This window comes from Myripristis murdjan, chromosome 21, assembly GCF_902150065.1.
Source record: "Myripristis murdjan chromosome 21, fMyrMur1.1, whole genome shotgun sequence".
Classification (NCBI taxonomy): domain Eukaryota; kingdom Metazoa; phylum Chordata; class Actinopteri; order Holocentriformes; family Holocentridae; genus Myripristis; species Myripristis murdjan.
The window spans coordinates 20,516,146-20,535,093 of NC_044000.1; the positions used below are offsets into that span (position 1 = coordinate 20,516,146).

The following is an 18,948-nucleotide window of genomic DNA, read 5'->3' on the forward strand; positions in this document are numbered from 1 at the left end:
CCACATCGTTTTATCAGCACAATCATCATAATTTCATAATGACAGAATTTATAATCAAGCTTGAAATGAAGTGCAGTTAAAACTGTTGGAATGGAAAGTATTGTTATTTGTTTATTCACTTGTTTATCTATAAATTAACAATCAATACATTTATTTTGATTCTTAGTTTCATCACACATGACCGTTGCAGGGCATTCGCACACATTGGGGGGGGATATTTCAGCGAGAACGTGGCAACCAGCAGCTCACTCACACAACAGGGACGTCCCGTTTAAACCACAGAGCCGCAGGCACGGACCGATCAAACCAGATTATCATTAACTTGTCGTTGTTTTCACTGTCATTATCGACTTATGTACCGATAGGAGGAAATGGGCCAGGCCAAGGTGTTGTGCGTACTTTGTCACAGGTCCGGGGAGACGAGGATAACTGGACCTCTGGCGACTAAAGGGTGTTTGACGGCTCATCAGAACTGCTTGGTAAAAAAAAAAAAAAAAAAAAACTGCACTTCTGGACTTGTTTTTGGTTTTAGCCGTTAGCTGATATTTATACACACTGTGCTAGCTAGTTGTTGCTTAGTCTGAGCGGGTAGTGTTGACAAAAATGTGTTAAATTCATGAAATGTCTGAGACTGTGATGGCAAGAGGATGCGAAGTCCAAAGGCTCTCCGCCGGGACGTGATAGCCGAAAAACGGCTGCTTTTTAACCGTTAGTGCCTCTGAGTTATGGCGTGGTACTGCCGGTGGTGTGTCCTTCACTCGCTGTTTGCTCTAATTAACTTTAGTTTTGGCTGAACTGAGTGATTTTTCCACAGCAAATACCAGGCCAGATAAATGACTTGATATTGTTCGCATAACTTTACCGCGCGCAGGGCACACACACACACGCGCACACACGCACATACATATACACACATGCCTGAGTGGCACAAGCCCGCCCCTTGTATAAATACCAAATATTTTATTTTCGAGTTAGGTGTGGCGAAAATGTAGGCTACGTGCTTTTGATAATAGGGAAGGATTTGTTGCGGATATTTTAGAAATTATATCTTGATCCAACTTCATTGAAGCCAAATAAATCTCCACCGTGGCCCATAGAAAAAGAAAACCGCCTGTGATCTCTAGTTTTACTTTGCCAAAACTACAGGCGTCCCAAAATGATCCTTATCAGCTAATTTTCACACATTACAGCTGTAGTGACAGAAATGGCTTTTTATTTGACTTTGTCCTATGTCTTCTTGTCTTACAAATTGATGGTGTCTTGCCAGTTGGCTGTAGGCTATAAGAATACTGTCTGTATTTTTAGGCGATCATCTGGAAAAACAAGGGCAAAGTTGCTCATAATGAGTGGATATGGTTGGCAGCTTTGCCCTTCACGGGAGGTCAGAGGTCAGGGTCAGCAGCGGGACCCCTGGGGATTCAGAAACTTGCTCAAACACAAGTTATCAGGATTTTGGGACTACTGATGTACCTGAGTTTGCATCTCTACTTACACATGATGTTTGATTTGCAGCTTTATTCCTCTGGCATTTGTTGTGAGAATTCACCAGAGTTTGATGATTTATTTGGGTTTTCTGTGGACGATGTGACCGATGAGGTGAAACGAGGAACGAAACTGGTAAAGTTGCCTGTCTTTTTTTTCTCATTATTGTTTGGTAAATTATGCCTATACCTGATATGGATAAAAAAAAGTATTTTTAAAAATTAATATGGCCGGTTTCTCTATATTAGTGGTGTGACAAATGTAAGAAAAAGGGCGCCACTGCTGGGTGTGAACGCAGACAATGCAAGAAGTCCTTCCATTACCCATGTGCCATAGAAAAGGGAGCTGTGGTTATTGAGGATGCGGTCAAGGGGAAATATGGGTTAGTCCAAGATATCTATCTATCTATCTATCTATTTAATCGATTCTTTAAAATACTGATTATTGGTTAGTTATGTATTTGATTAGAAAAGTATCCTCATGTGTTTTTTGTGCCTCAGGTTGTTCTGCTCCGAGCATTGTCAGGCAGTCACAGAAAGTGAGTTGGCGCCTTTGAGTTTCCGCCACCTAACCTGATTGTCTTCCTGTATCTGGTTTTTACAGAGGTTTTGATCACAGAAATCTTTTTGTTTTTTTTTAAACATAGATAAAAAACAAAGCACTGCCTGTAGACGAACCTCTTCCTTCAGAGAGCTTGAGAAGCCTAAAAACCACAGCAACGCTGCATCACCTAATGTCAGTACCAAATCATCTAACTAAACACCATATGGAAATAAGTTACTTGCGAGATTTGAAAGTGACTCTTCTAGTACAGATGTTTCATTTTTTTCTATCTTGGGGGGAATAATGAATTGACAAATGAACTGACATCTTTTTGAGTGTGTAGGCATTGATATATGTAGAAAAACAATGATACCAGTCCATATTTAAGTAACTCTGTCTTGTGTCTGAAAAGCAGAATTCACTTTGTATGAGTTGCATTTTGTGTTCTTCCTGATCATGTTTTATTTCCAGCAGGTGTCTTGCCTTACAAGTCTGAGGCCCAAAGAAAGTTCTAGTTTTAAGAGCCTGACTAATGGCACTGTTAAGTGAGTATGCGCATCTTTCCTTGTGTGTGATCTATTCTGGCTGTGGTTTACAGACCTTTTTTCCTTGTTTCTAGTCGGCTCAAATCATGTTATAACAGCTTGGCACTGTTGTTCTCAGGTTATCCTGTGAAAAACATAAGTCTTCATCGCAACGGGAGACGCTCAAAAGTAAGTCCCACTAACAGTGTGCATGTCTCAAGTAATGCAAATAACACTTTGTTCTGCTTTGAGGTGTTTCATGTCAGTTTTTAGTACCACAGAATAAATTAAGGAGTGCTGTGTTGCTTCATGGCAGGTACTGATGCAGTGGCTGGAACATCCAGCAGCAGTGACTTTCCTTGCAGTTTCAAGAGTTCATCTTCCAAGGTACTTGTTTTGTTCACGGTGTAATTAAACCGTTGGTTGTCTTAACAGTGCACCGTGTTTTTGATTTAAGTGCTTTTGCTTTTGCCATTTAAACAGAGACCGTCAAATTCCAATGGCAAGTAAGTGTGCACTGTCATAATTTGTCATGCTTGACTAAAGTTTTGTTTTTTCCTCCTGCGCTCAGAGACTTGTAAAATATGCACTATTTCATGCTTCCCTCTAGGGCTGCATTATCATAGCATAAACCTGATATACCTGATTACTTTGTTAAATATTTTGATCACCACTGGTAATCATTAGTTTTATTGATGATTAGAGGAGCGAAGCTATTTTACTGCACTTTTAGCACTTTATATCAACAGTGAACTCCATAAATGAAATGAAATGTTTCAACACTGCCAGTATGTCAATAATTTAAATTATTGTGGAAAAAATGTGTATAGTATGATTATGCATGATTTTGCTGCCCTGTTTTAGGCTTACAAAGCTTGCTCTTGTATGTTGCATCATCTGCTTGATGCTGTCTTGTTGCTCTGTCTGTGGCCTGCTTACAAGATGTAATAGTTCGAGCTGCATCTGCTCTTTTGTTGCCTGATTTCCCTTTCCTGACACAGAGAGGAAGAGTCTCCTCCCAAACGCAGACGTAATGAGTGGAGTAGGATAATACCAGATGACTCGGATTCAGGTCAGCTCCTTTGCTCCACCACCTTTATAATAATATCAGCCCAGGTGATGCATGGGAAAATGCAGTCTACATGGGTATAAGGACTCTTGTATGAATCGGGTAACATGTTAACTGGAAAAGTAGAACACAATGCAGTAGGGCTGAACGATTTATCGTTTTCTGATCGAAATTGCGATTTCAGACAGTGCGATCTTGAGATCGCAAAAGCTGCGTTTTTTTTTTTGTTTTTTTTTTTGCAGCACTCCTGACTGACCCAGGATCTGTTGTGTCAACTATTTTAAACCTGTCGAGCAAAAGTTGCAACATGCAGCGACAACACAACCAACTTAGACCGGCACTTGAAAAATTACCACAGGCATTTACGTGACAATTGTATGGCCAAAAAGTCCGGTGAAAAGTCGAGTGAAAGTGATGCTCAAGCCCACTGTAACAAACACACTACAATTACAGCGTCTTTTGCTAGTGTAACTCCGTATGAAAAGAGCAGCCGCAAACACCGGGAGATAACAACTGCCATAACACGCTGTATTGCCAAAGACATGGTGTCTGTTAACATGGTCACCAGAGACAGATTTCAAAACCTCCTCCACACGCTGGACAGAAGATATGATTCCCTCCAACACCTACTTAAGCCAGGTTGCCATCCCACAGCTGTACACAGAGTTTGAGGAAAAAGTTGTAACAGAGCTGAAAAATGTGGAGTGTTATTACTTATTTTTTTAATTGTTTTGTATTTTATTAATTTTTTTCAACTATACACAATTAAGGATTTGTTGCACTACTTTTTAAAAATAAGACAGTCAAATATGGCTCTTTTAGTCCTTCAGTTGTAATAACTGCTGTTAGTCAAGTACTTCAAAGAATATGCATGCATGTTTCTTGGCAATAAATACATGTTGGAAGCAATTCTTACCTTTTTATTATTCATCCTTGCATTAGAGTAAATAGCATTTGATGTTTTGATGGTATGATGTAATTTTCTGTCATGTTTTAAATTTGTTACTGTACATGGTGAACATTGCACTGAAGCTTGACTTGAAGAAATATCGTGAATAAAATCTAAATTGCAATATCTGCCAGAAAAATCGCAATTAGATCTTTTCCTAAAATCGTTCGGCCCTACAATACAGTGATTTTTGCAATTCTTTGTCCCCTACAGATCAGGATGAAGCTGCAACAGAGGTGCACATGTTTGCTCCTTTGGAATTGGACTTGGATGAAAGTGCAAACTCAAATCCAGAGCACCAAGTAAGTACGATCTCTTATTCTGGAGAAAACCACCAGTCGGGGCTATGGACGTTAAGTAATTTTTTCTCGTTTTTTTTTTTCTCTCTCATTCATTTTTGTCCACTTCTCTCAAGACAGTGCCTCAGATTACCAGGTAAGATCACTCCTTTGTGACTAACTTTGTGACTGTAAAAGGAGTGCTTTAACATTTGTTTTTAGTGAGTTATAAAATAATGCTTATTGCAGCACTAAGATTGGGGAAAAAAAGATGATTATACCATATGATCTTCTTTGCTCAGAAATGATGCTGAAAGTCCTATTGCTTCCACCTCAGGTAGGCTATTTCAGCAGTTAAAATACACATACACCATATACAACTTTTTTTTTTTTTTTTTAATGCAAGTGGTTTGAAAATTCTCACTGTCTTCTATAGGAAATCATGTTGTGGGTCAAGATGGAGGTGGACATGAAGAGGAAGATGAAACACTCATACATTCGGTGAGTTCATACTTGCTGCATCAATGCTGGGAAACACATGCCCTGCCCTCTAGGTCTGGTATGACTCCATAACCCATTGTATATTTTACTGAGCATGTATTTTTCTCCAGTTAAACATGTTAAACAAGATGAAATAAGTTGATTCTCTAATTCCTCATTTTTAGTCGTGTGGTAGATTTAACCATTCTCTCTGATTAGCTACCAGTTTGCTGTTAATGTTTGTTTTTTCCATTGTTATCACAGTCAGCAGGACAGTATTAATTTTTGCAAAATGAAATAGGAACTTGTCTTGCCCTCAGGATGCTGAGTCAGAGAGTCTCTTGCTGCCTGTGGTAATCTGCATGGAGTCAGATACATCCCAGTCAATAGGTATTGCATTCCCAACTTGTTTCTATGTCGTCATAGTCTGTGTTGCCAGTGTAGCCATTCATGTCGTATTGGAAAGGTATTAGAGAGCCAGGGTTCAGTTTGTTTAAGATTAAATCAAATGATAGGATGAACGTTAACAATAACAATATTAACATTTACATGGCACCAATTGGTGAAAGTGCAGGGTCAGTTGAGAACAATGGTCTCTTGGTAAAAAACTTAAACAGGGCGGATGCTTGCTGCCAGAAACAGCATGAAACCAGTTCCTCCATATTTGAGATTTAGAGAAGCTGTCAGTTTACAGTCGTGTAGTTTTCAATCCTTGACTAGAGCATGTCTACAAGCTGTGAAAATGTGCACTGCTGGCAATCAATAGATGTACAAAGCAGTCCAAATATGTATTGCATTGTAACTAGACATTATCAGATAGACTTACACAAATGTTGTTCAAGAAATATGCCCAGAAATATATGGCTGCTCGTGCACGGCAATGTTAAGTATCTCTTATGCATGCATTTGTATGTAAGTTACATATGGACAGATGATGTACAGCGTCTGGGCAAGCAGGGCAGATGCACAGAGCAGTGCAGAGCTGAGTTGTGGCAGGAAGTCAAGCAGAGGTGATGTTACTGAAACCAGAGGTTGAATGTAAGCTATGATGTTAATGGCTGGGGCTGTCTCTCTCCTCCTCAGAGAGCAGCACTGGGCAGAATCCTGGTACCTGCAATGGCTCCATCCATACTGCTGGTCCACACACCTCCAGGCCCTCGAATCCACATGAAGACACCAACGGACTGGCTGACCCCCCTCCCTGTCCTAGCCACTCCAATCCTCCATGCACCAGCTCAGCCATTTCATCAGCACCTCCTGAAAATGGCTGTGTACTCCCTCTTCACAATCCCTCTCCTCCCATGCCCACCCAGCGCTCCACTCCCTCTCCTGCATTCGTTAACTCAATCCCTGACCCTGAATTTGACTGTGCCAGCTTCTGGAAATGCTGCAACAAAGCCAGGTGTACACAGGCCATCTTCTCTGACTTCATCAGTGAAATGAACAACATCTCCAACAGGATTCAGTCAGACCAGGCCAGCCAGGAAGGTGAGAGGATGGATGACGGTGTCACTCACATACCGATGCAGATGCAGAATATAAATGTAATATAATATTCTTTTGACAGATTATAAGCTTGCCCTGAGAGTGATGATGGCCTCTGGGAAACTGACTGAGCTAATTGTCAAGCAGCAGGAAGGTAAAGTAAATATTTTATACATAGGCAGTATTTCCACTGCCTGTTTAGTAAAACACCTCACTGAAATAAGCAACAGTTTGAGAATTTTGTGCCTTTGTGGAAGAAATCAGGTAGTTCAATTACAGCAGTTAAAATAAGTTGATACATGTAGGATGAATTGTGCCATAAACATATTTATAGCAGTCTTGGGCTGGAATACTAGATCTCTTGAATTCAGAATTGCAGTTTTGTGTAATGAAACTAAAGTGCAGTGTAAATGACGACTTGCCCTTTGTCCAGATTTGAAGCAGAAACAAATGGAGCTGCAAAAGGCAGCATTAGCCATGGAGAAGGTCATGTCAGCCTTGAAGAGTTGAGTACCAGGACATCACCTACAACTTGTAAGACTTTTAAGCAGCACACATTGTTGCCTTGGATCACAGTGTTTACATTTTTTTTATTCTGTGAGCACCATGATTGCAATTGTAACTATTTTTACCAACTGTTTTTACTCTCTTTTTTTTGCTGAAAAAAAAATAGGGTAGATTGTTAAATTGTATTTTGAAATGCTAAACAGTTACCTTCAATGGTAAAAGGGGTTGGGAAAACTTTCATTTCAAAACCTTTGTCAAAGGTGAAGTATTGGAAACAGTTTTGTTTTTTTTTTTTTTAAAAAAAGGTCCATACCAAGCCCTAAAAGCAGATGAGTAGAATGAGAAGTTTTTTCTCATTCTTTTAGGAATGCAAGTTATTCAAAGAATTCAGTACAAATTTTACCTTCAGCACCAAAGTTTTCAGATGTTTTGGTTTAGTGCTCTGTCTGTGTTGAGATTGAACACCTCAGTAGCAGTAGTGTCCTTGATATTCTTAAAATGGCAAAGGTACTATTTTATACCTACAGTGGAAAGTCAAAGTCAGGGGAAATTGAAATTTTAATGGTATCTGAAAATGTTTTCTCTCACCCACCGATGGCCGTCACCTAGGCATGTGTTCATTAGTGTTAGAGGTGCACAATGACTTCATGTGCTGCTGAGAGGCAGCATTTACAAAATTACACCTGCTCACCTACAGGAGGTGCTACTAGCATTTTGCAATGTTGTTAATATGTTAAAATGTCTGTGTAGCCATTCTCACATTTTTTCCAGCCTCTTCTCATTGTATTCCTCAGGCTTTTAGCACTCATTTAAAGGAATTGTGTTATAAATGTAGTAAAAGTTTAATTACTGTTGTTCATTGGCCACAGTGCAGCATTGGAGGGGTTTCTGGTAGGCTACTGTTCAGCATGATGAATATTGCACTGTGTAGTAATCTTTAAGACTGTTCGCATCTCATGTTAAGGTTTATTTTAGATGAACAAGTCACTTTGTCAAAATTTGCCAGGTCTGGGCCTATGTTTTTTCTGTACCTGTCAAACTCTGTGAATATACTAGAAATAGGCTGATTAATTGAGTCGATATCTGGCATTTTAAGATACTGGGAATATGCCAATATCTGCACAATGCCTATAAACAAAAAAAAGTCTGCAGACATATCTGCAGCTTTGTCAGTACCTTGTAATTTATATATATTAAGTTTAGTTTTTTGATTACCAGTTATTCTTTTGCATTTTTATGTCTCCACACCAGCAACAGGCATGGCTGGAGGCATACTGTTTTGAGTTGTCCATCCATCCATCCATCCTATTCTCAGGAACGCTTTATCTCAGAATGCCTTGAGGGAATTTTTTTCAAATCTGGCACAGACGTCCACTTGGACTCAAGGATGAACTGATTATATTTTGCAGATTGAAGGTCAAGGTCACTGTGACCTTGCATCTGTCCCGTTCTCGTGAACACAATACATCAGGAATGTCTTGAGGGAATTTCTTCAAATTTGGCACAAATGTCCACTTGACTCATGAATGAACAGATTAGATTTTAGAGGTCAAAAGTGAAAGGTTTCACATTTCTGGCCATGACTCATCAATTCAAAGTTCCACACAAATGTCTAATTGAATAAAATGATGAATTCATGACATTTTATATCCTGAAGGTCAACTTCATTGTGACATCATGGTCTCAGCATTTTCATTTCACTTCCTCTCCCTGGATGACAGTCAGGACAGGGGGATCCTGTTCCTCTGATAGTCCATCACAAGCTCTGTGGTTTTGCAGATTTTGAGCTTCAGGTGATTATTGTTACATCACATGATGAAGCTCTCAATTAGTCCTCTGTCTGCCTCTGGAAAAAATGATCTTGAAGTGAAGACAGCATGTTTCTCACTGGAATCATACATGTCAATATAGTGATAACTTCCTTAATACCTTTTGTTGAATTCCTTCAAAGTCTCCATGACAAATATTGTGAGTCTGGACAGAAATGGACATGAACTGCAACTTGCCAGGTTTGCGGAGGCATACAACCATGAGGCGGTAATTGTAGTTTTATTTAAAATATGTGCACTGCAGACAAACTGCAGATCTTCTTAGGCAAACAGAGGCAAAGTAGACAATAACATTACTGTTAAAATGTTAATTCATGTCCAGAAATTTTGTGTCTCATTTGCTGTTACTATTCAATTGTATTTTATCAGGTGCATAATAATCTCTAGGTATCAGCATCAACCACTATGATATATATATAGCACATTAACCAATATCCATGTATCAGTGTTATACATGATTGTCCATTCTCTCATCTCACTGTTTGGTTGATTGCAATGTGTTTTGGAATATTCAACAATTATTAAAATTCACTCTACACACAAACAGATGAGTGTATTTATTTTATTTTACAGTGGTCAGAAAATTCAACTGGCACTTCATATCCAATATCATTGATACAGATGTATAATTAATGACTTTGAATTAATAAAAAAAATCTGCTCTTACAGCAACTTTGTTGCATAGAACTAGGCTTTTTGTTAAATCTTAAAATCTGTACTACAGATGTAACTAAACAACCTTACAAATATTCTGTAATACTGTAACATATCGTTTACTGCAAAGACAGGATGGGGAATGAAGAAAGATGTGTGTTGCTAAAAAGCCCCCAACCTAAGATTCTGCAAGGCAAATCTGCTTAAAAGTGCTTAAAACTGTACTTACTTATTTGGCTCCAAAATTTTATGTTTCAGGTAGCAAGCCAGGCAAGTTTAACTTAAATCTACAGTGTTACATTCTACCTTCTGTAGAAGTCACTCACTGCCATTTACTTTTGTCTAGTACAAAAACATCCTCCACAGACTTGAAAAATACCCGAGTAAGGTAATCCACCACAGTAAACAGTCTGCCTTAATTATCTTGTTTACAAAAATGTTAATCATCATTGCTGTTGTATTTGAGTGTGACCAAAATGAAAGTCTCTACCAGGACATAGTTCCTCTTTACCTTAACCAGCATTAAGGGTTTTTGTTATGGAGCTCTTGCTGCTCTAAATAATCCTTTCAACTCTGCAGTAAGAAATGTAGTGCACAGATGGTTATTTTTACATCTGTAATAGTTTAAGACTTCCACAACTCACTAGTAACCTGAGTTCCTGTCTACTTGTCATCCTATGACGTAGACACTAAGAATCGCCTCAGAGTTGCAGTTCTGGGAGCAATAAGGTCTAATAATGGAGGACTGGAATTGACATGCTCAAACTCACTAGACTTAGATGCCTGAACATTGAGTTTGGGGGTGGGGGGTGGGGGTGTGCAGCAATAATGCAGGATCCCCCTGCCTGAGTATATACTCTTGATATGTCACTGTTCTGCCTAGAAATGTCTGGTTTTCACCTTGCATCCAAAAGTGCACACAACCTGATACCGCATCTTGAATCGATGCTAATGCCATAAATCCAAATGTCACATCCAGACTGCATATGTGAGGTGGATTTGAGTGAAAGCATTCAAGATGGGTGGCTAAACAAGTGCAAAAGGTAAACACTCAAGAACTAGCTTGATCAGTTAAACAGAATAATAGAAATCAGAAAAAAAAGTATCTGGCAAGAATTTCACTAATGTGGCAAAAAACAAAACAAAAAGAAAAACCTGTCACAGCTGTTCCTCTGAATGTCCCATCCCATACATTCCAGTCCTTAACATAAGGTGTGAATAACAACAGGCAGTCAGGCACTTCGGCAAACACAACAACTTACTTGGCAGTCTAATAGTGCTGCTACCAGATACATAGGCTTTGTGATTTTAGCATGTAAAGCTGCCACACGCTGGACCCACTTGCTCGGCTCTGGAATGAGATGAATCAAGGATTAAATGTTGATGGTGATACTGTACACACTTCCATCATACAACCTTTGGTCGACGAAGGCAGATGGAGTCCAGTGTAGACGAGCTGACTTCTTGTGACACAGACACTGCACAGTAACCTGTGGCATCATCTGCATCTGTCATTGTGATCATCTTGGGTTGAGGTCAGTTCTTGAAGGCTCCACAGCGGCTGGCTCTGCAGATGAAGTCCTTGAGCAAGTTGCCGTCAGTCTGCCAGAAGGCAGCGGTCTGCGTCACCTCAGTCAGGTGGTTCACACAGAACTTAAAGCAGAACTCTTCCAGATCCTGAATGCCAGTAAGGAAAAGGTTAAGTTGTAGCACAAACAGGCAAGTGGAAAAACACAAAAAATTGTTTCCTTCTTATTGGATGAAATCAAGGCAGACGATTTCAGTTCGAATCACAGCCTAGCACAACTAAAATGTCTTTTCTAATTTGCTATAGAGTTCAGAGCATTCCACAAACAGATTCAGGTGGTTTCACATCATTATACTTGGAAACAGAAAATTGTTGACTAGCCTCTGCATCATAGCGCACAGCTGCAGACAGCAGGGAGAAGGCGTTCTCCACTGTGATGCCCCTTTTTATAATGTGCTGACACAGACGTTTCAGCCGGTTCTCACAATATGATGTGGCGAGGTCCAGCAGCCCTAAAAGAGAGCACGAGCACAGCTATGTTACACCAATAGGAGGAACAAATGATAACTGTACTGACAATGCACCTGTCAGGAAGGAACATGCTACAGTGCATGTGGGCCTGACCAATAGCATCTTCAGGAGGCAGCTCCACGTTGTCCGTATAGAGGAACTCGAGGAAGGAGCGGTAGACTGGGTAGGAGAACTGCTCTATCTCTATCACCTCCTTCATGTCTTCATTCCAGTGAGACTGAAACATGGATCTGAAGTGTTCACACCTGCACAGGAGTTGGGGCCACCAAATGCAGCTGTTAGTTACACTGCCAGTTACACTTTGTAGCGTCATAATTTATACTGAAAACTGAGAGAAGACATCCCCGACCTGATCTTGAGGACCGCTTTGTGGACGTAGATGTATTTGCCATCAATGCTGAACTTGAGGTCAGCTGTCTCTGGGCTGTCAAACTCTTTCTTCAAAGATTGAGCCACCGTCAGGAAATCATCATGCTCTGCACAGAGAGAGCACACACAGAGATAGCAAGCTCGAGCATCAGGAAGTTAAGAGCTAAAGGAACACTATGAGCTACTTTCCACCCAAAACAAGAACAGTTCCCATGGTGTTTTTTTTTTTTTTTTTTTTCCTGAGGGGGGTGGCAACAGGGTGACAGGGACACACAATGGATCAGCCACAGGACAGAGAGTTTGGAGGGCTCCTTGGCTAGCAGGGACACGGGGTCTTAATCCACTATGCTGTCACAGGGCACATGATCCACTTGTCTTACCCAAGGAAAGCAGTCTCCACATAACTGAGGGGGTGGCGAAGCATGCAAAGACGTCATCAGTGCAGGTAAAGTGCGTGAGATGTGGCAGCACAATAGACTGGCCCCTGCACTGGCCCCACATGTACACCTGACCACTCTGGGTCTTCGCAGCTGATGTGTGTGTGGAGTGACAGGCAGCAATCTCAACAATTCTGTCAAAGAAGCCAGAGAGGAGAGTCAGCACAAGTGTATGAGACAGTAAGGAGAGATATCATTTCCTATGTGTGGTGATGGTCTCTTTCACCTTTCTTTCTCAGTCATGATCTGCACTGGACTGAGCTGGTTACTCTTATTGCCGGTGCCCAGCTGTCCATATGTGTTGGCACCCCAGGCGAAGAGCAACCCTTCGTCTGTTAGTGCCAGGGAATGGGCATATCCAGAGACAATCTGGAGGGGAAAAAAATCCTCAGACCTTAGATGGGAGAGCATGGCAGCCACGATTTTAACAAGCCAAATCGTGCAAAACACAAATGTTCACTTTATAAAGAGTAAATGTCTATTTTGGTTCACTTGAGTACTAACAAGGTCCCAATCCTCTTTCCATTTAAAACTCAGCCCTTTTATGTTTCTCATAGTTATATATGTGCTTTGATGTGAAAAAGAGCCACTGTCAAAATCAAGGCACAGATATGGGCTGAATCAAATTAGGCCAATCACAGTCCATTTTCTGAATGCAATACTGCACAGCAAGCACTCAAAGGAACAACTGCATCCGGAAGAACTCCTTTATGGTGCACAAATAAAACATACTAATCCTAATTTGTGTTTATAAAAACTGCATTTATATATATTTGCAGAGAAGCTCATCGAAGTCGTGTCTCACCTGTTGCACGCATAAGCCCTGCAGGGCAACAAGGCGACAGGGAGTGAGTTGGTTCCCGTTATTTCCCAATCCAAGTTGCCCATTCCCATTATAGCCCCAACCGTACACCTGTGAAATAGGAAACATGTTTTTTTTTTTTCCTAAACTGGATGACTGTTTTTTTTGTTTTTTTTTTTAGATCCAGTGTGAATTGGGCACTTACTTCTCCATTGTCCACCACTGCCAAAGACGAGGTCTGACCACATACGATACCAACGGCCACCTTGTTCTGCAGGCAGTTGGATACTCTCCGGGGAGTGGGCTGGTTCGCTGTAGACCCTGAGCCCACCTGACCACAGTTGTTGTAGCCCCATGCATACACCTGGCAGGTGGGAAGTTAAAGATGAGAGATAGTCTGGGATATTTAAAAGATGAAGAGCTCTATCAGTATTCTTAAAGTAGACCATTTTTGTTAGCCTCACATAATTAAAAAAAAAAAAAGATGAAATGCAGCTGCTTGATATACTGAAGCCTCCACATTTACATAGTTATTCAGCAACGCTTTGCTTCAATTGTATGTGTGGGAAGCAGCTGAGGCGACACATATACAGTGAACTACAGTAATAAAGCTGACCATGTGAAAAGCTATTTGAAGCACAAAGGGCTCTTTATGGCTGAGATTAGTGATTCAAATCTCAGCACATGGGGATCAATTAATGCTGTGATTGGGGTTAGACCCCTGTAATGTACATGTGATTAGGCACTGCCACTGACCAAAGCTGAATCACCTGTTGTAGTTAGAAAGGTTTTAAAAAGGCCCTTGGGAGACACTTTACCACCTTCTGAGAGTTGGGATCGCTCTGAGTGAGGTTCGTGCTCGATAATTCTGCCGTTAAGTAACAGGTTGTTTTCCCAGACGCATTTCAGATGCTCACCTCTCCTGAGTCAGTCAAAGCCATAGAGTGATGAGAGCCACAGGCCACTTCTGTGACCTTCTTGTTGAGCAGGTTGGCTGACACAAGCACAGGTGCCACTCCTTGATTTGTGGTACCGTTTCCCAGTTGGCTGTAACCGTTGTGGCCCCAGGCAAACAGCTCTCCATCTGCAGCACAAACTGGTTATTCATTCTGCAGCATATTAAAGCCTCCCTGTATAGAGAACTGTAGTGGCACAACTGAATGCATTCGCCAAGAAATGCTGCTACCTTCAGTGGCCAGCAGGATGTGGGGCCCGCTGCCATAGCTGAGGCTGATCACCTTCCTCCCGCTCAGGAAGTCCAGCTTCTTGGGCACAATGGTGCTCAGGCTGTCCCCGGTTCCTAGGCAGTTGCTGCAGTTTAATCCAAACACATACACCTGGGTGGAGAGAAATAAAGGAAGAGGGAGAGATGAAGAATGAGAAACATAGGTCAGCGCTAAACAGGACAAAACACTTCCACAATCCCACTCAGCCAAGTGGGTAACAGGCCACACGCCACACACACTTTTGTGAACTACAGTCTACCCTATGTGCTGAGCAAAACGTGGGGGAGGCTCAGCAGCCAACTGGACTGTCAAACACTTTTCAAATTACAAATTAGATTACTGTGTGATTCAAATATAATACGGCACACTACAGAAAATATACTCCCAAAGCCTATCAAGTTTAGCTTTTTTCTTGTACTTTTTGTGTGTTTCACTTTAATACACACATTATACCGGTGGTCAGGAACCACGGCTCGCCAGCCAGTTCTTGCTCTTTGCCAGATGTTGTATGGCTTTTGACACAAACCATGTTCCCAAAAGAGCACAAATTAAAATAATCAAAATTTCCACTCTCTCTTTCTCTCATTCCTTCTCTCTGTCACACACACACATACACACACACACGCTCTGCTCGATCTGTCACTGCACCCGTCTCTCTCTGACTCTCTCCCTATAGGCAGTTTTCCACCTAAATTACCTGGTACTTTTACTCCCGGGGACTACCTTTCAAGGAACTAAAAGGTTCCTTCAGCCTGCTGTTGTCTGCGTTTCCACTGCGGTCTAAAGACCCGTGAAGATTTGGAAAATTAGTCCACTGATGTATGAAAAAGTTACGGCTGTTTTACATGTCTTTTTTTTATTATTATTATTATTTTTTTTACAGTCGTGAAGCATCATGCTATTTAACCCTGCTCGAAGTTATGGTGACTTTCTTTATCAGCAGTGTGTTTTACAAACTCATCCAAAAAACACGCACATCCTGGATTGTTTCACCTGCGATTGGAGCAAACACAGTCACAACAGGCTCGATAGACCCAGTAATATACAGAGAGAGAGAGGAAGAGGAATAGAGCAGTGGTGGTCGAGCGAGCTAGACAGTGAGTGAAGAGAGAGAGAGCGGTAGGAGTGAGAACATAGGTTTTTTTTAAGTTTTGAATCACTGCAACCACAAGAGGTTCTTCCTCATACAGTCTTAACTGTGCACAAAACATTTTAGGCTGACAGGGCGAGTGTTTTCTGAGATTCACTGCAAACAGACACGCGTGCAATCACACGCACGCACGCACGCACACACACACAGACACACAGAGAGATTATGGCAAGGATTATGAGCAAAACATAATAATACAGAGATGACCTTTAGGAAACACAGGCCTAATGTTTATCCAAGTCTTTCTTTAAACCCCAGTCGCTGAGACCAGTAAACGTCTTCCCTCCCTTGAAGCACCCCGGGAACTGTACCAATTAATCTAGAAAAGCCAGCAAAAACTCAGCCAAAGTCCTCTTGCCTCAACCCCTGCAGCCCCAATTTCCCTTTGACCTCTCTTACCTCATCATCGCTGGTGATGTAGATGACCTCATTGGCAGACGTTCCAAACACACAGGCCCTGCGTATGGAGGAGAGCTCCTGGGGCCCCATCAGGCTGAAGAGGGGCCATTTGGAAACATCCACCATGTTGTTCTTGCTCTGAGTCCGTGGTGAGGGCGGCAGGGTGGAGGCACGTACCTCAAGCCAAGGGCAGGGCAGGGGAGAGGGGCAGGGGGAGGGCCTGGGTGGGCAAAACTGCCAGTCCTGCCACAGCTAGTGTCAGCGGGTTTGATACACAGACACACATGCATGCACAAACAAGGAGAGCATCAAACGATTTTGCCACCCTGGATATGTTGTCCTTCTAACGCAACACTTGTTTTTGCAAGAAACAAAGAGGAAAACTATTCTCAGCTGGGAGGCAAATTACTTGGTCACACAGGGTTTTGTCATTGAGCAAAACTCACATTTACACAGCCAGTTTCCAGACAGTGGGCAACTAACTGTGACACGGTTTGATATTTAGGTAAAAACAGGCTTTACATACGCACTCAATGAAGTCCAGCTTAGTGTGAAATAGCATTAAATAACCTGAGCCCTGCTTCAGCTCGCTTGAGGAGATTAGGATGTGGTTTCTTAGAGAGATTTGAGGTTAGCTCGCAATCACATTGGTATTTCTAATCACAGCCTAGCTGCAGCCTACCTCTCCTTCTTCTCATATGCGGCACAAGGGGGTGAAACGGCTGAAAAGAAACAGGACTTCTAGTATCTGAGCTCCAATGTTAACGCACAAGCAACTATTAAAGCTACGTTGTACCTTTTTCTGTCACACTAAAACTGTAACACTGCTGAAAATAGATTAACAGTCCAGTGGGATCAAACCAAGGATTTCTATTTCAGGACAAGTGACAGGCTTGACTTAATGGGTTTCTAGTGCCAGGGATGCCAGGTTGGATACCTTATGTATTGTCAGGGCTGCAAAGACAAGCGAGGAGCGACATGTTTTGACATTTCCACCTAGTTAGCAGGGCTAATTCAGGGTTAGGGTTAAACACCTTAGTCGGTGACTGGTCGTTTTCAAAAAATATTTTATGAAGTAAATGCATTTTCTGCATCCAGTTGGTATTGTGCTGCTTTTTGAAGACTGCTCAATTTTCACTGTTGTCACACTTAAAATATTGTTGAAGCATTGTGTGTGTTTTTTAGATGAATACTTAATTTTCACTGTTGCTTCACTTAAAATGTCAAGTAAGTGTGAACCCATAGTTACATCGTATACCGTATCGCTATCGATGCATCTGGAATAAATACCGAGATATGTGATTTGGTCCGTATCGTGCAGCCCTGCTGGTTAGCTGAGCTGAAAAGCTGCCAGGTATTTTCTGTCCCAGCCTGTAGCGCAGAGATGGCCCACTTAGCAGTTAGATAACAACCTCAGCTGGCTAATGTTAGCCATTGTTGAAAAAGGCATTATTCAGCAAGCTGACACAACACAACACAACACAACAAAGTGAGGCGACTGGTCCATCTGGAACCGTCACTCTCACCTGAGCTAACGCAGCCAAGTTCACCTGCTTTACCCGGAAGACAGCAAGCAAGCCGAGAACCTGTGAGCTGGAGGAAAACACACAAAAAAACAAGCATTAACAGTGCGTTTGGACCCACCGGTTAGATCCGTCTGTCCGTGCTGTTCCTGACGACTTTGACTGACAGCTTCACCATGGCGAACGGGGCTCGCGGACTGTTTTTCTGTCGCGTGCTGCTGATTCTGCCACACTGACCTCCTGACTGTTTGCGGAAGTGGGGAAGAAAAACAATATCATATGATCAAAAGGCCAGAGTAATCGAAGACAGAGCTCGGTTTGAGATTTTGGAAACTCCTCGAAGACTGTGATGAAGTTACGAAATTATCCGGATCAGTGAAAAGTGAGACACAGCTGGTTAAAATCCCTGAATAAATGCTCGATGGCACGATTTAGCCCTTCCAGAGGACAGCGTGTGTTATCGATGGACGTCTGCAGCATGAACTTTCCCAGTGAGAATCTGGGTCAGAGCATTGTTAATGTTCTACAGGCCAGCTATCTGTGTCTGCTGGACGCTTGTTTGTTTCTTTCTTTTTCTTTTTTGCCACTGATGTACCGTCTCTCCATGTGTAAAGGTCGAGTTAATCATCAGACGCATGTAGGATGCACTAAAACGCGATAAAACGGCAATAATCGATAAGTAGATTAGAAGTAAGCCCGCCCCCCATAAGGTTTGGAGGTCAAAGAAATTCAAATTCATTTTCAACGCCAACTATAGTGAGGGAGGGAGCTTGTAACCTGCCTTTTCAAGACCATAGACAGCTATTGATCTCAATTAACTCCTGAGATTCCTCTTATATCTTGCAGACAAAGGCTAAATGTCTCAATTCTGCAATAGTAAGGGTGTGCCCAAGGAAAAAGCTTGGTACATGTACCTCATTATTGAGTAGATACAGACTGGTGACAAATTAAAGTGAAAAAAAAAAAAAAAAAAAAAAAAAAAAAAGACATAACAACATATTGTTCTCCATGTCTCTGGAATTGCACTGGAGTGATGTAGCACCATTCTTCCAAAAGATATTCCCTCATTTAAACTCCACACATATTGGAAATGCATTTTTTCAGTGTTTTTCTGAGGCCTTTGGGAAAAGTTTGGAACCCAGTCCTCTTGTAGCGATTTTGGGAGCTACAAGTGTATTGTCTT

At 41.6% G+C, this 18,948-nt stretch overlaps 2 protein-coding genes across 3 annotated transcripts; one reads left to right on the forward strand and one right to left on the reverse strand.

Moving 5' to 3' along the window:
* The first annotated feature begins 300 nt into the window (after positions 1-300).
* Positions 301-7,607, forward strand: phf11 (PHD finger protein 11). 2 transcript variants are annotated; one of them, XM_030080543.1, is made up of 18 exons: positions 301-479; positions 1,513-1,617; positions 1,731-1,864; positions 1,983-2,020; positions 2,129-2,217; positions 2,497-2,570; positions 2,689-2,738; positions 2,866-2,936; positions 3,033-3,055; positions 3,551-3,621; positions 4,781-4,869; positions 4,983-5,002; positions 5,148-5,182; positions 5,282-5,346; positions 5,646-5,715; positions 6,409-6,813; positions 6,893-6,964; positions 7,244-7,607. In XM_030080543.1, exons 1-18 carry the CDS (start codon positions 372-374, stop codon positions 7,318-7,320), a joined length of 1,596 nt encoding a protein of 531 aa, XP_029936403.1. In that variant the 5' UTR covers positions 301-371; the 3' UTR covers positions 7,321-7,607. The 2 variants fall into 2 exon arrangements, with proteins under 2 accessions (XP_029936403.1, XP_029936404.1); XM_030080544.1 differs by having other exon boundaries at positions 2,500-2,570.
* Positions 7,608-9,694: 2,087 nt separating this feature from the next.
* On the reverse strand, positions 9,695-18,341 carry LOC115379711 (RCC1 and BTB domain-containing protein 1). Its single transcript, XM_030080542.1, has 12 exons — positions 17,887-18,341; positions 16,243-16,494; positions 14,654-14,804; positions 14,385-14,551; positions 13,673-13,831; positions 13,471-13,578; positions 12,892-13,034; positions 12,609-12,799; positions 12,209-12,335; positions 11,953-12,104; positions 11,710-11,840; positions 9,695-11,477 (listed from the first exon to the last, which is right to left on the reverse strand). Exons 2-12 carry the CDS (start codon positions 16,366-16,368, stop codon positions 11,337-11,339), a joined length of 1,596 nt encoding a protein of 531 aa, XP_029936402.1. The 5' UTR covers positions 16,369-16,494; positions 17,887-18,341; the 3' UTR covers positions 9,695-11,336.
* Between the last annotated feature and the right edge of the window lie 607 nt (positions 18,342-18,948).

Coding starts and splice junctions, on each gene's coding strand:
- phf11 (XM_030080543.1), top strand. CDS start 372: ATGGGCCAGGCCAAGGTGTTGTGCGTACTTTGTCACAGGTCCGGGGAG. Junction 2,739..2,865: donor GCAACGGGAGACGCTCAAAA/GTAAGTCCCACT, acceptor GCTTCATGGCAG/GTACTGATGCAGTGGCTGGA. Junction 6,814..6,892: donor AGACCAGGCCAGCCAGGAAG/GTGAGAGGATGG, acceptor TTCTTTTGACAG/ATTATAAGCTTGCCCTGAGA.
- LOC115379711 (XM_030080542.1), bottom strand. CDS start 16,368: ATGGTGGATGTTTCCAAATGGCCCCTCTTCAGCCTGATGGGGCCCCAG. Junction 14,552..14,653: donor CATCCTGCTGGCCACTGAAG/GTAGCAGCATTT, acceptor TTTGTGCTGCAG/ATGGAGAGCTGTTTGCCTGG. Junction 12,800..12,891: donor ATCATGACTGAGAAAGAAAG/GTGAAAGAGACC, acceptor CTTCTTTGACAG/AATTGTTGAGATTGCTGCCT.